General features: G+C 41.6%; 1 protein-coding gene across 6 annotated transcripts in view; it reads right to left on the reverse strand.

Moving 5' to 3' along the window:
• The window catches only part of caskin1 (CASK interacting protein 1), a 118,009-nt gene that overhangs the window by 17,407 nt on the left and 84,091 nt on the right, over positions 1-16,511 (reverse strand). For 3 of the 6 annotated variants that reach the window (XM_084927033.1, XM_084927031.1, XM_084927030.1), the window contains exons 11-15: positions 13,740-13,985; positions 9,413-9,517; positions 8,531-8,649; positions 2,917-2,998; positions 2,265-2,374 (exon numbers count right to left, since the gene is read on the reverse strand). In XM_084927033.1, coding sequence (XP_084783159.1) covers positions 2,265-2,374; positions 2,917-2,998; positions 8,531-8,649; positions 9,413-9,517; positions 13,740-13,985 — 662 coding nt within the window. The remainder of the gene's footprint in view (positions 1-2,264; positions 2,375-2,916; positions 2,999-8,530; positions 8,650-9,412; positions 9,518-13,739; positions 13,986-16,511) is intronic. The other 3 variants (XM_084927035.1, XM_084927032.1, XM_084927036.1) reach the window with 3 other exon arrangements.

Genomic DNA, 16,511 nt, shown 5'->3' on the forward strand with positions numbered 1-16,511 from the left:
GATTCAGCGGTATTATAAGCTGGCTGGCTACTGAAATAGCCCTGGACAGCCTGCCTTGGTCCTGCAGTGAAAACCAGGCTAAGGTTAGGAAGGGAAAACGTCCAGTCGACAGAATCTCAACTACTACAGAAGGTCAGATTAGCAACAACAGGCTAATCTGTATCTTACACTTTACAGCTGGAAAGCAGAGAAAACACATAGTGTCTACTGTTTGTTTTGCACAGTGCTGCTAAAAAGGCGACGCCAGAAAACGCTGCTCTTAATTAGAAGCATGTACATGTCGCTTTCGCACACTTCCCCTTTTCAGATATTTTCACACTTCTAACCCCGATTTTCTGACTGATTGCATGTTAACTCAAAAACGTTAAAAATTCACATTATAAGTTCAGCTTTCTGTCCATGTTTTATCTGTGATTGGAGTCTGTTATACTGGCAGATGTTAGCTAACCAGGATGCGACATGAAAAGTGGGAAGCCACTGAGGCCTGGAAATCCTGGGTCTGGGATGTAGCTTAGCATGCTAAACAACAGTCAGACTAGCAAATATTTCCTTCCTGTTTTACAGTGCAACAATACCACAGGGTCAAAGACAGGCCTCTTACTGTTAAACGTAACTTTAAGCTAATCTTTGACTTCTTACGATTGCTACTGGAGTAAGCAAGTGTTATTGTTTTTGAAATAACTAAAAAAATTCTAGGTGATTTTGATACTTTATACAGATTTTAACAAACCAATTAGTTAGTGGCTTTAAAGAACTTCATTAAGTTTGATTGAATGTGTAGCAATAAAAGTTGGACAATGTGGGAAAGGTTATCAATGCTGTTATGTGGTGTGAATATTCCAGGTGATTTGATATTGATCAAGTAGGACAACTACAGGATACAGTTTTCTGCCTCGATAAGTCCATACAACATTCAGAAATGATGATGTTGTTATGATATGTGTGCCTTCTATCTGTCACAGTAACTGTTTTCATATTCATCAGTATGGCTGTACGCACAAGTCAGCACGTCTCTTTTTGAGGCACCTATTTCTCACGAGGCTCATGTGTTGACTTTTATAAACTGGACCCAATCAAGATTGAACACCGTATCAATATATGGGGTGAGCGTCGAAGGAATAAAAATGCTGTGCAGTCCCAGGTAAATTTGTTGCTTGGTGACCTTCATTATGACCCAGACCTTTATTATGATGGTGTATGGTTAAAGTAGTGTCCTGCTGTGTGACAGCAGATGGAAAAGCAATCGGTCTAACTGGAAAACCACTGCTTGACTTCTTCCCACTCACACGCTGCTTTTCTTTAAACTCCCACATTCCTCCTGTCACTCTTGTTTTTCTCCATTCTTTCAGGCTCCTTCTCTCTTTTCCCGTGTCCCTCCTGCTTCCTCAAAGTCCCTCAAGAACCACTGGCGTTCTTCCCATCGTTCTTCCACGTTACCCCGTCTAGGGAAGTATTGTGAAGCTGGGTGCAGAGGAATCGGGACTCTAGCTAACAGATGGTCATTAGAACATGGCTTACATGCTAGTGTGTGCACACATATACTGCAGGCAAGCGATGCACACTACCACCATGACCACCTGCTATTTAAATATGCTCACCGTTTTGTTTTTGGTTTTGTTTTGAACATGAAACGATTGTACAATGACACGTGAAGTCAAACACATGGGCAAACATGCACACATACACTGTACAGTAAATGACAATTTATTGCACATGGTGCAAGCTCAGATTCACACTTTTAGTGCTAAGTCCACCCACGTTATGCACACTGCTGGGCCCCTGCCAGCACACACACACAACACACACCCGCCAATATCTAACTAGGATGTCCTTCCCTCAGGTGCACTATCAGATGTTTTTCCAGCAAAGTAAGAAAAATACAGCAATGGAAGAAGAGAAGCTGCAACTAAAAGGGGCGAATAACAATGGCCAGCAGGTAAAAGATAACAGAAATGCAGGATTTTCTCACACGCACACACGATTCCTCGTTCACGTTCATACAGGATCCACTCTCACACTCACCGTGTCGTGGCTGCATCCGAAAACTCGCAGCACGGACGAAGCCAGCTGCGAGAGAAACCGATGGGACATCTTGGTGTGTGTGTGTGTGTGTGTGTCTGGGTACAAGTGTGAGAGTGAGTGTTGTGGTTGTGGTGACTGAGAAGCTACGTTCTTATCATCCTGCAGTTAGATGCTGATGGTGGCGACTGCCTGTATGTGTTTGCATGAAAGGCGGAATCTGTAGGGATTTGGGACTGTCCTACCTTCCCCTCGGATGGACCCTCCCCCTTCCTGGTTGCCGTGGCATCATAAGGCGGCGCTTCGTGGAGTGGACAGCCTGATTGGCTCGACGTCCGAGAGGAGCTGGCAGAGCCTGTGAGGAGAAATATTGTTGGCCAGTCACAAATTGTCGTCCTATGCTTGCATACTTGGATCGATCAACAGGTGAGTTTATCGCTTGCTATCTGACCTCGAATCTCCTCCTTTAACTGCCTTGCGATCGGTCGTCTTCATTGTTTTGATGCTCAACCAACAGAATTCCTGGTTCCCAACATACAGCAAACCTTTTTTTTAACCAATCACACCCTTCTACACTCCCTCCTACATCCCCTGCCTTGGCCATCTGTCTACCAAACAAGCCAAGATCTTTTTGTGTGTGAAAGTAAATGATGACATTTTCTAAAAGACCTGTGGATTAAGACTCATCCCACTCTCTTGCTCCCTGGTTCTGCTCTTCTCCTCTTTATTAGAAAGCATTGGCTCTTCTTTCTCTCATCAGCTTCCTACTGCTTGTGCTTCGGTTTGTGTTATCAAATATTACAGTATGCCTAAAATACTTGGCGGTGAGATTAGTAATAAGCAACAAGAGGAAACGGAGAAAGCCTTCTTTCTTTTCTGGTCACCTGCCTGGCCTACCTGGAGGCTGATCCACAGACTTGGATTGCTCCATCAGATGCTCCTTCGCTTTGGCAGACTGAGACAAGACGGTGGCTAAAAGCTGGAAAAAAAATAAGTCCACACAAACACAGCACATTTATGAGACCACACTTTCATACACAGGAGCAGCAACTTCTAACGACTTTCTTTTTACTGCCCTGACGTGGCATTCATTTTTTTTCAACATGCTGAAAATACAGCATATTTTCATCTCGATGCATGCTCAATCATCCCAAAGTTTGATTCTGTTCATCTGGACGTTTTCAGAGGGAGAAATGTTTCGTCACTCATCCAAGTCTTCAGTCTCAGCTGACTGCAGGTTTCCCCAGTCTTAGGCTACGTCCAAACTAATACGTTTTAATTTGAAAACGCATCTTTTTCTCTCAGTTTTGGCCTCCCGTCCACACTGAGACGGCGTTTTCGTTCAAGGAAAACGCAGCATTTTGAAAACGCTCTCCAAAGCAGATACGTTTGAAAACGCCGTTTTCGCGTCGCAGTGTGGACAGCGAACCCGGAGCCTTTTCGAAAACGATGACACATTTTAGTCATGTGATGCAGTCATGTGACCAATTAAACGAAGATAGCGGAGGGCATTATGCAGCAGTTGTTTTGTTTGCTCTGAATTTTGACAGCCCTATTAAAGATTAATAACAGTTTGTACATGATTCAGAGAGCTTTTCTTTAAATTCTTTAATTCTCACTCGCTTTTGCAACTTTGTAATTTTGTGTTACTCGCAGACTCGCAACTCCACCTCATTGTTAGTCCATTTAAAAAAAGCTTTTCCTCGACATTTTGCCGTGACGTTTCAAAAAGACGGAAAGTAAATAAGCAGCAGACAGAAATGAGGCAGGTTGAATCTTCTTGCGTTTCACGCATGCGCAGTACTGGAACGTAAGCGTTTTCGGCCGTTTCAATGTGGACGCACAACTCTGTGAAAACGTCTGAAAACGTTAGTGTGGACGCGGAGCGTTTTCAGATGAAAACGTGTAAATAGACTGCAGGGTCGACGAGCTCTTCTGTGTTGTGCCATCCGCTTCGCCAGAGGTTGTTTGGTTTCTCCGATGTATAAATCCTGGCAATCCTCCTGGCACTTAACAGCGTACACTATGTTACTCTGTTTGTGTCGGGGGACCCGATCCTTGGGCTGGACCAATTTTTGGCGGAGCTTGTTTTGGGGTTCAAAAGCCACAGAGACTCGGTGTTTAGAAAAAAATGCGTCTCAGCTGTTCCGATACTCCTGACACGTACGGGATCACTACGGGTTTTCGCTTAGGCAGCGGTTGTCCTTCCCTCCTGGATCGGCTGGAGGTTTCTTTAGGTGATTGGAGAAACCTGCAGTCAGCTGAGACTGAAGACTTGGATGAATGACGAAACATTTCTCCCTCTGAAAACGCTACGTCCACATGAACAGAAGTACAATGGGCCACACTTCATCTGCCTGTTTGGCTGTTTTCCCACAGACGTCTGTTGGACTCTATGTATTTTTGCGACCATAGCTATCGCCATCTGGTGGCCTTTCGGTAGAAAGCTTAAGACACTTAATTGGCTTCAGTTTTCCGACATAGAAGCTGCAGCCAAGTTTTAATTTTGTCTATCAGCCATGACCCAGTTAGCCTTGGCCCGCTGATATTAGCTACTTAAGCTAAATATCATTTAGCTAACATTACCGTATCACTACGTTGAGCTAGGAGTTGCGTAGTAGTCCCTTCGATAAATTACTGCTAACCAAAACCTTTCTGTTAACCTTAACCCCCTTCTGTCGAACACCTTGCTCCTCTGTACACTTAGCAAACCACAGTGTACGATCTCAAACATGGCACTCTTCATTAGCAAGACTTTACTGTCAGAATTAGCATCATATAGAAAGTAAAGACTATAAATTAGAAAACTGTGCATATCTTACCACAGCTGGCATGGATACATAGTTGGTCAAACCAGTTTTTTAATGTTCTAATGAAAGACATGCTCAGATCAAGCAAAAGGTAATAACATTTCACATTATCGTATATTTTTTGTTCCAAACATACTAAAGTTGATGCATCACGGTAAGAAATCCTTCATTTTTAAGCTATTAAGATAACTATTAGGTGAAAAAAAGTTTTTGTCACAAACCACACAGCTGGAAACGTGGTGGAAAATTCAGTCAGAGCTTCTTTTCTTTTTTATTATAGATATAAAACCATGTGTTGGCTTCCCTGTGCCAACATGGAGGCCAAACTGAATTTATCTGAGGCACATTAAAACATAACATAACAATGGCAGGAGTATGGAAAGGTTATATATAAAGGCAGGGAATAAACTCACTACTGTTACAATAGTCACCACAGGCTACACATTACACCAGAACAAATGAGGCTGTAGCAGCAAAACTAAAGTACATGTGAGTATATTTCAGGAATAATGAATTCTACTTTTCATTTGTTAAAGAAAAATGTGGTATCGCTTCTAATAAATGTTACTCCACAGGCCATCAATCCTGGATAAAACATGCTTTTAAAGGGTTTGGTTTCCTGAAATCATGATATCTGATTTCAGATATCATATACTCATTCTAAATTATCTACTGTTGCCTTCAGGGGACAGTCACACCTTTGCTGAATATCATATCCTCAGTGAGAAAAAAGTCAGTTGCTTGGGTGCTGTTTCTGCCTTTTATAGATTCAGTACCTACATCATCTCAGTTAGAATTGATCTCTGTAGAAAAGGCTGTCTTTTGGGAAAAAACCCCTGACATGATGTATGCCGACTGCCACCGCATTAATCACAGTAAAACATCCTTCTGAAACCTGTAGCACTGCAAAAAAAATTGGACTTCCAACGAAAGAGAAACGAGATGCAGAGAACAGAGGCTTTCACCGAGTCTGAGCTACATAAATCTGCTGTGTGGTTCTTTTACTGTAGTACGTTTAAATAACTGACATCCATCTGCATAATCTTTTTATGAGAGAAAAATGTGGAATATAATGTCCATGTGGCATATCTCTGTGCCACTACTTCAATCTTTAACGTCGTGGTATACTTTACTATCAAATGTTTTTTTATGTTACATCTTATCTATAACAAAGCTACCAGGTAAATAGGAAAATATTAAAAAGAATAATGCATAAAGGCATAGCATAAAGTGTTATCCACTCATCTGTTTGCCTACAAACTAATTACATGTGACGTCCTGAACTGGAGCTTCAAACAACAGAAGAAATAAAAATGACTTTGATGTTGTCCACTCATTGGTAAGACTTGGAATAAATAAACACTCATAAGGAACAAAGGTTATATCTTCTATTCAATTCTATTCTATTCTATTTATATAGTGCCAAATCACAACAAACGTCGCCTCAAGCTGTTTTATATTGTACAGTAGATACAATATAATAGATCTTCTAAAAGCAGGATTAGTATCATCATGTAAGTCTTCATCAGTGATGATGTACATGGTGGTAGAGCCAATCCCTGAAGCGTTTGCTGCAGGTTTCCTAGTATTTACTAGTATTTTATACTACAGTCACACTAGGATAAACTGTGGTTCGAGACCATGGCACAGAAAAATCACTGGAACCAGTGAACTTGAGATGTTGTTGTATTTGAAACAACATCGCTCTGAAGACGTGGACCAGGTCTGCAACCACACAGTCAGTTAGTGTGAAGTGACTCTGGTTCATCAAGATGGCGATAAAACAGCAATTAGGTGGAGTCAGTCTGCTTTCAGTGTAAAACTGGTGTCAAGTTTGGATGGTGCAGGGTGGTGGTGTAACTACAAAACGAGATGCTTTTATATAGCAATATAACCAGAATACAACCAGCTGCAAACCAGGTTTAGACTCAGATTGATGAAAGGTGTTGGCAAAATGTTATTCCTTTACAAAGGTTTGCAAACCTTTGGAGTACCTGGAAGTGAAGCCCGTTCTTACTCCCAACGCGTAATATACCGACAATTTCTCACATCCCGAGGCGTTCCATTGGAAAGGTGACCACCCACGCTCCTATGCTACGCGCCGGATTGAGCATGAAATCGAATAGGATGACGCTCCTGCGGTAACACACGTTCCAGCCGTGCATTCCAGCCCTGACCCCAATCTTATCCCTAATCCTAACCATAACCTTACCTTAACCTTAGTTAGTGTTTTCCAAAGCGATTTAAGTAAAATAAACGTGCATGTGTAGATTGATTCCAAACAGTTCTCATGTTTCCTCATTTTTTCCAAACTCGTAATATAGGAACGTGTTGGGTGGCGTAATATACGCGTAAGTGCAATCAGTTGGACTGCAGCTATTTGGAGACACATTTCCCAGGCGACCTGAACAATGAAAGTACTGGGCGGGACTTGAGAGATTTGCAGCCACCAACTAATTGCTGTAACTACAATGCAATCACGAAGCAAGCGCAGATTTTTCCCAGTTGCAGAGGCCGCAGTTTTAACTTTAGTGTGACTGAACCATTATTAGCCCGTTGCCTTAGCACTAAGGAAACCCACATGAATGAAACTCTCGAAACTTGCTAGCATTACCCAATAACTTAGCAATAACTTAGCATTAACTTTGAACTTAAAGCCTTAAAACCTAAACCTAAAATATAGTCAAACCCAATGGATATTGTCACACTGGCTACATTATACTTGTTTTTTTTTATTAAATAAACACAAGCCCCCAAAGCCTGTTCAGTTGTCATTTTTGACCTCCAGTAGCCAAGTAACCAGTCATGAGATGTTACAATTTATTGCACAGCCCCAAATATTTCAATTTCAGCTTTTAACCCCCAGCTTGTTACGTTTTACAAACTAAGGCTACGTTCACTCTGCAGGTCTTAATGCTCAACTCCGATTTTTTGATCAAATCCGATTTTTTTGTCTGCTCGTTCACACTACAAATAAAATGCGACAGCAAACGCGCTCTAGTGTGAACGCTCAAAGCGGCCGCATGCGCAAAAGAAGACGTCACGCACAACGCGCTCTGTTTAGACCCAGACCAACAGTATTGTTTGACTGATGGCCTTAATATAAAGACTTCGGACTTTACGTTTCCCAATTTTTCTTTAAGTTATAAAGTTATTTTGTTATTTACAAACTAACTTTATAATTATCATTATTGCTGTTTTAGAGGAGCGGTGCTTCAAAGGATAGCTGCAGATTTCTGTCAGAATCTGCAGATTATACAGTACAAATAAAATGTTCCCGTTTTCTCCAACGCTGTCTTCCCAACATCTACACTGGATGGCCAGGAAGCGTTCACGATGTCTTGTAGGGCGCTGATAATTGGCTTCTGTCTTGTGTCAGTGACGTAAAAGATGGATTTAATGCGACTTGACCATCAAACAGCAGTCGCTTTCTGAAACATCGGATATGTATCGGATTCAGTACCACATATGAAAGTGACCCAGGTCGGGTTTGAAAATATCGGATTTGTGCCGTTCACACTGTCATACCATGATGGGATAGATGGGTCGCAGAGGGTCAGAAAAGTCGGATTTGATGCCCTGCAGTGTGAACGTAGCCTAAAGGACCATTTCATAATACCTCAGAAAATGTCACTACTTGTTTAAGATCATCCGTTAGGTTTAATCAAGTGTTTGCGTGTGTGTGTGTGTGTGTAGGGTACCTTAACCCCCTCAGCCTGTGCGTGGAGGATGTGTGCAGCGCTGCCAGCACTCTGCCCACTGCCTGATGACCTCACACTGGTTACACTGCCGGAACTACCGACGCTGCTGCGATCTCCACCTGGAACACACACACACACACACACACACAGACGACATACACATACATTCACACACGCATGCAACCGCCCAAACAACACGTATAGATTTTGTTCATACGAATGCAAACATGCAACAAGATGGATGCATACAGTCACACACAGACACACACACACACACAAACACACGCATTGAGTGGTTTAGCTGATATCCAAAGCAGTGTGGTAAGAGGTGTGACTCTCCATTGAAATGCACTGGGCAGCATGTGGTTGGATGCACAGGACGGACAGACAGGGTGACGGACGATTGAGTGACGAACAGAAAAGTGGAATAAAGACACTTTCATACATGTTGCACACACACGTGCGCACACACCATCTTTTCTCTTGGGTTTTCTCTCAGATTTTTTAGCTTTCTTGATGTCCCCACACAAGCAGTTGGAAAGACACGCACGCACAAAGACTGTAGACCGATGCAGATGGCTGCAGTCCTACACATAAGGCCGCTGACTTCAGCTAAGCTTCGGATGGAAGGATAAGCAGGAGATGGGAGACTGTCAGGAGCAGGTCAAAGAGTACCTGAAAGCCTTCAAACCACATCATCTTGTGGTTCAAACAAACAGATGAGTGGTTTCTGTCTTCCAGACATTTGTACTACTGTAGGCACTTAGAAATGGCAGCGCTGGGTATGAAAAGTTTTTCTGAATGGCGTCAGATACTGTTTGACCCCTGGTCAGACCTTCAGGTTTCAGGGATTGAGGGCTCAGCGCAGCGCGGCTTAGTTACCTGCCACAGGCTTGCGCAGTACCCAGATCTCTTCATTGGAGCCTCCATGGGGCCCGCTGGACGGGGTAGGAGAACTTTGAGGACTTGCCTCTGAGCCGCGACAACCTTCAACACAGAATACCACTGTTAGCCGCTAACTGACGCTAAAGTGACCGAGGAAACTGGTGTTGTTCTGCCACTTAACGCAGTAATAGTTCATTTTTCTGTGGAACAGAACTATAGCAATCAGCACTGTGCTTATTTATGCAGCCATGCATGACACTTTTATTTTACAAAAACACTAATAATTGTCTATTTTGCTGCTAAATGTTCCCATTTCATAGGTAGCTGCTAACACCATCTGTCATGAGTCAACGTATGGTAGCTTTGTATTCAATTACAAGGCTCCACAGAACAAGTGGGACTATACCACTATAAGCAAACCAGCTCACTTTAATGTCAGCTCAAAATCCTTACAGGCTTTATATACTGTAATAAATATATCCTTGGGTGCTAGTATAGCTAACCAGGTTATGTGTCATAAGACTAACAGATTAACAATAATACTGCAGGGCTTACGTCTGCTCTTTCTTTTTATATGTTTGTGATATTTAGCATTCAAATTTGACCTCAGAGTGGATTTAATATGAGGTTAGCACACAGGTCTGCACTTAATACTGCAGCTATCAATACTATGTGTACTGTACTATGTAACAAGTTCATATATGATATATATTTATATATTACATGTATAAGTTTGTATAAAATACATGATATTATATCTGCTCCTTAAATATACTTTAAACCAAGTGCAGGCCGTGGTAACGGCTGACGTTTGCAGATTACTGAGGTTCCCAGATTAGGTTTAACGCCTCTCAGTGGCCTCACATTTTCTCATGTTAGTCCTAAATCGCTTCAGACGACAGCATCTTGAATCACAACCTGCCTTGATCCATAAAAAAAGTTGCAATGGATAAATTTACACTGTCGTCTGGAGTATGTTCATATTCATATTCTTCCTATTCTCAGAACAGCAAGGATAAAGTGGAGTTAATTACATTAACTCTAAAGTAATTCTTGAAAAAGACAGGAAGTAAGTCCAGTAGGAGAGAGGAGCAATAAAGGAAAGGTTTCAAACTTACACACATTTATTCTCTCTCTCACACGCACACAGAAAAAAACACAGCATATATATATATAGATATATGAAAACATTTATATACCAATAGTACATAAATAAATCCATAACATGAAAATCTGTGTATATACACATATATGCCATAATGTACATACACATACATATATAATGCATCCAAAAATATGTGATTATATATGTTGGGCTTTTCAGAATGGGGCTGCTGTAGTGCATTTGGAGAGTATTATAAATAAACCATTATAACCATCTTAATAAGGGCTGGATAATGGTTTACATGTGTGACCAACAGTGCTCCAGAGAAACAGCTGTGATGGCACAGCTCCTTGTGGACATTTTGCATCCCTCAGAGTGACCTTGGGAATGTTATTGACCAGTCTGTTTCCACATCCTTTCATAGAGCCCTATATTCCAGCTGCTTGTGAAATGTGCCGTCTTTGAACCATCGAGGCTCAGAGAAAACATGCTGAGCTGACATAGTTATGATGAAGAAAGGAAGGACTCGTTTTCCTCGAGGTAACAGAATGGTCTCCCATTCACAGAGCCGTTTACAATCAGTGAAAAACTTACCTGCACAGCACTGACGGGGACATTTTCTAGCAATGTATTTGGGTCTCTTATGCAACACTTGACATTTTATACTTTGGAAGTTGCCAGCTTTTACTCTTTTTTTCTCCCCCCTAATATCTCATGTTCAACAATCAAAGAAGATAAAATTTGTATTATTCAGGAAGCAATTTCTCACTGAATAGCTAGAAAATGTCCCCGTTTGGTAAAGAGAAACGGCAAAAGTATTACAAACACAAAGCTGTCAAACTAAAACTCCTCCCAATATGAAAAGAAAAACACCTTTACTGTATGTTTCTTTCAATCATAACAATTTCTAATTCTCCAAGCCCTTCAACACATGTACACACCTAAGAGTTTATTGAAATAATTCACCAGCTCACTCACTCACACAAACACACACTCACATCCAGTGAGGGTAAGTGAACAAGGTGGGTAAAAGTGATGTTAAAATGAACAGACGTGAAACGGCACGCAGGACGAGGACAGAACAGAAAACACTCTGGCTTGTTCAGGAGAGGGCTTCGAGTGGAGCGTGTCGGGATAAGGAGCAGGGCTGCCCTGGTGGCTGGGACGATGGTGAAATTCAGGGAAGGAGGGAAGAACAAAAACGGAAACGGGGGGAAAAGAACTGTAAAAACCAAAAACTACAAATCAAGACAACTAAAGCACAAACCAACTCAGGAGAACAGAGGTTTGTCACAAAATGAGGAGCCTACCCAGCCTATTTGACACCTAACTTCTCTTATTAGCAAAGACGCTGAAAGCATTTTTTAAAGATGTGGCACTGCTGCTCAGTTGCACCACTTTAACAGCATCGACTGCTTGTCTGTCTTCTGCTCATCTGTTGGGCTGTTTTTACTGAAAAGGTCTGAATACAACCAAATAATGTAAAATAGTTTTCTGCAAAATGAATCAGTAATTTAACCCTAAGTCTAACCCTACGCACTGACAGTACGTCATGTCTGATTGTTCTTTTAAGTCCTGGCATTTCAAGGAATGAAGATCATAGTCCCTCTAACTGACACGTATTTACATTAGTCCCATCAATGACTGTTTTGCCTAAATATAGGGTCAAACTCAGAGGACGAGTTCTTGCCCCAAGTGGAAGAGTTTAAGTATCTCTGGGTTTTGTTCACATGTGACGGGAGAAAAGAGCGGGAGATCGACAGATGGATGTGGATGCTGTACCTGTCTGTGGTGGTGAAGAGAGAGCTGAGTGTAAAAGCAAAGCAATTTACTGGTTGATCTACGTCTCTACCCTCACCTATGGTCACGAGCTGTGGGTAGTGACCGAAAGAACGAGACTGCAGATACAAGCGGCAGAAATGAGCTTCCTCCGAAGGGTGGCTGGCCTCTCCCTTGGAGATAGGGTGAGAGGTTTGGCCATCCGGGAGGGGCTCAGAGTAGAGCCGCTGCTCCTGCACATCGAAAGGAGCCAGTTGAGGTGGTTCGGGCATCTGACAAGGATGCCTCCTGGGCGCCTCCTAGGTGAGGTGTACCAGGCCTGTCCCATCAGGAGAAGGCAGACCCAGGAGGCGCTCTGGTTACCAGCAAGTTGTCTTGGTTAGGCTATTTTTTGTTTAGCCAAACGTTACATTGGCGACCTTTCAGAAACTAGAAGCTGGTACCTTTCAAATGAAGTCTTGCATATTCACTATGGCATTATGATTTTTCTCCTAAACACTGTTCGATTTCCTAACCTGAATCCCACCCACTACCCCAGATGAGCTGCCAGTGACTTGCAGAGGTTAACCCTAACCCTGTCCTGTATTTAGGAGAAAGGTGAAATGGTCTCTTATAGGGAAAATAAATGTGCATAGGTTTTCTCATGTGTCAGTTTGACTATTTTCTTTTTTTTCCTGACTGATAATAAAAATAAAAGTTAACTACTCATACTGGTTAGGATTAGTGTTGGGACTAGGGTTAGAACTGGGGGTTGTCATGACCACAGAGGGTTAAGAGGTTAATGTATATTAAAGCAATTTGAATGTAATGAGGGAATAGATTTCATGGATAATAATGGAAAATAACACAGAAAAAACAATATACATCTGAGTTTTATCACCTAACCCACTTGAAATGACTGTTATGTATGCTGGAGACAAAAAGACAAACTCTATCTAAACTTTTATGGTTCTTATTTAATAATCTTTTTTACATATAATGTCATTCCTGTAACTGTATGTATTGCATATTTTTTGTGCAATGGTCTGCAACTATTTCCCTGCACGGTTTGATCTCTGTCCACAGAGCCAACTAAAATAATAATACCAAAAATATCAGGAGGTCTAAACTCTTCTTCCCCAAAGCGGATTCTGGATCTCAGTAATGGAAATGACAACAGCAACAATTGAAAAACAAAAGTTAGACAGTATGAGCAACACATAAAACTACATGGATAATGATTTAATAACAGAAAACTTTAATGGATGCCTTCGTAACAGGAAAAATGCCAATTTGAATCTTACATAGCCAATCAGATTTTTTTAAACTTGCAATTAGTTCATAAAACATAAGGAAAGCATCCCTTAAAGCTTTCATAATAATAAACATAATAATAAACATAATAATAATAATAATGATAATAATAATAACAATAATAATAATGAGAAAGGGGCCGTGTACCTGGGGCAGCAGGTGTGTCTCCCTGTGGGCTTGTCACGGGTGACCTGTTATAGCCAAAGGAAGTGAAAAGTGGAAGCAGTGGCTGATGGGAATGTGGTGGAGGAGGAGGCGGTGGAGGCAGGATATGGATCTGATGGAACGTGGTGTCGTTGCCGTTGACTACTGCGTTGGCAGGGGCAACCGTCGCCGGGGCAACCAGCGGTATCTTTTGAAACTGTTGAGTGCAAATGACTGTGCTGGCCAAACCTAGATAACACCCACCGTGACGACACACGGAAAACACACACACACAACCAGCCAACAGTGAGCCACCACCACGTGACAAACAAACGACAAGACAGAGAATTACATGTAAGAAAAAAGGGAAGAAAAAAAAGGAAAATTAAAAACAAGGACTGAAGTTAGAACTCAAACCAAGAGGAAGAGGGGAATGAAGGACAAAGCTGATGTAGTAGATGCAGTGAATGACAAACAGCTGTGAGCATCAGTGGAATGAAATGAATGGAGCGCTGCCGTGAAAGTGGAAATGGGCTGAGGGACTGATAATAAACTTGCACTTGAATCAAGCAGTGGTACTGTGCAAAACAGCAAATATGTTCTGTTGCATGTTATTAGCTACAAGTGTTACTTCTACGTAACATGTAGGTCTTTCACTCACATGTGCCTCTTTTAGTAAATGTTGGAGGTAGAGACCTGCCTCAGCACAGAGGAGCAAATTAATATAAATATCTTGTTTGTATCAACCATTGTGGAGAGGCTGTATAGCATCTTACGACAGCAACTGCATACTTTTGTTGGAATAGCATTTTATTTTTCATGTTAACATAATAACAACTTTTAGAATATGGAAAGAAGATGTTCTGAACCAGAGATAGCACTTTAGTAATGAAGCTAGCTGAACACATGCTAACCTGATGCTAACCTGATGCGATGTTAGGACTGTCTCTCTCTAGTGTGCGAGCTAACAACATAATTGGCCATTCAATATATTTTATTCCTTGCAGGTGCATACTTAAAATTTATTTCACTTTTGTTGCATTAGTATTTTGTGTATTATTTTCACTTTAAATTTGCTACTTTGTTGCAAGTCATTAGCCAGTTGTAACCAAACAATAAAATGTAGCATTGATGACTCCTAGCTTTAGTACCGGCTGGATAAGTAGCCACCCTTTGCTTTGTTGACAGCGCTGCAAACCCTTGGCCTTCTGTCACTGACCTTCATGGTGTAGTCACCTGAAATGGTTTTCACTTCACAGGTGTGCCTTGTCAGAGTTTATTTGTGGAGTTTCTTGCCTTCTTAATGAGGTTGGGACCATCAGTTGTGTTGCACAGAGGTCAGGTTGGGACGCAGCTGACAGCCCTATTTGACAACTGTTAGAATTCATATTATGGCAAGAACCAATCAGCTAAGTAAAGAGAAACGACAGTCCATCATTATTTTAAGAACTGAAGGTCAGTCAGTCCATAACATTGCTCAAACTTTGAACGTGTCCCCAAGTGCAGCAGCAAAAACCATCAAGCGCTACAATGAAACTGGTTCACATGAGGACATGAAAGGAAGACCAAGAGTCGCCTGATGAAGGATAAACTCATCCAAGCCACCAGCCGCAGAAATCGCAAGTTAACAGCACCTCAGATTAGAGCCCAGATAAATGCCGCACAGAGTTCCAGTAGCAGACACATCTCTACATGTTCAGAGGAGCATGAATCAGGCCTTTATGGTCAAATAGCTGCTAAGAAACCACGACTAAGGAAAAGCAACAAGAAGAAGAGATTTGTTTGGGCCAAGAAACACAAGAAATGGACATTAGACCAGTGGAAATCTGTGCTTTGGTGTGATGAGTCCAAATTAGAGATCTTTGGTTCCACCTGCCGTGTCTTTGTGCGATGCAGAAAAGCTGAACGGAGGATGGAGGTGTGGTGTACCATTCCATCCGGGTTGCGTTTAGTTGGACCATCGTTTATTTTTCAACAGGACAATGACCCCAAACACACCTCCAGGTTGTGTAAGTGCTGTTTGACCAAAAAGGAGAGTAATGGAGTGCTAGCCAGATGCCCTGGCCTCCACAGTCACCTGACCTTAAACCAGTGGAGATGGTTTGGAATGAGATGGACCTCAGAGTGAAGGCAAAAGAGCCAACAAGTGCTCAGCATCTCTGGGAACTCCTTCAAGAATGTTGCAAAACCATTTCAGGTCACGACTTCGTGAAGCTCATTGAGAGAAGGCCAAGAGTGTGCAAAGCAGTAATCAAAGCAAAGAGTGGCTACTTTGGAGAATCTAAAATATAAAGCACGTTTTGAGTTATTTTACACTTTTGTGTTTAATTCCAAATGTGTTCATTCGTAGTTTTGATGCCTTCCACATTTTACTGAAGTCTATAATTCTATATAATGTATTGCTAGTAGTAGTAGCAGCACAACACTAGCCACAACAACGCTGACTTAACAAACCTGCAAAATATTTATAGATAATGTATCTATAATATTTACAACTAGATAATTGCCTAGACATTCTTTCACAAGCTAGCTGCTAAAGTTTGTTCTGTTTTTGTGATTGGTCACTCTACACTGAAACTAAACGCTTAAATGCACAAGCATTATTACAACATTTAGGACAAATTATGAACAGTTGTCTCTGAAAGCTTTTGCTGCTGCTTCCCTGTTAGCGGGAATAAAAGAGCAGATGAGAGCAATATAACATGGAGAGGGGACTGACTGAGAGAAAAGAATAATTAAAAATTGATGAAAAACAGCTGAGTAAATGAAACTTCC

The sequence above is a fragment of the Perissodus microlepis genome, chromosome 4 (assembly GCF_051167445.1).
Source record: "Perissodus microlepis isolate ML-2025 ecotype Zambia chromosome 4, ASM5116744v1, whole genome shotgun sequence".
NCBI classification, from domain to species: domain Eukaryota; kingdom Metazoa; phylum Chordata; class Actinopteri; order Cichliformes; family Cichlidae; genus Perissodus; species Perissodus microlepis.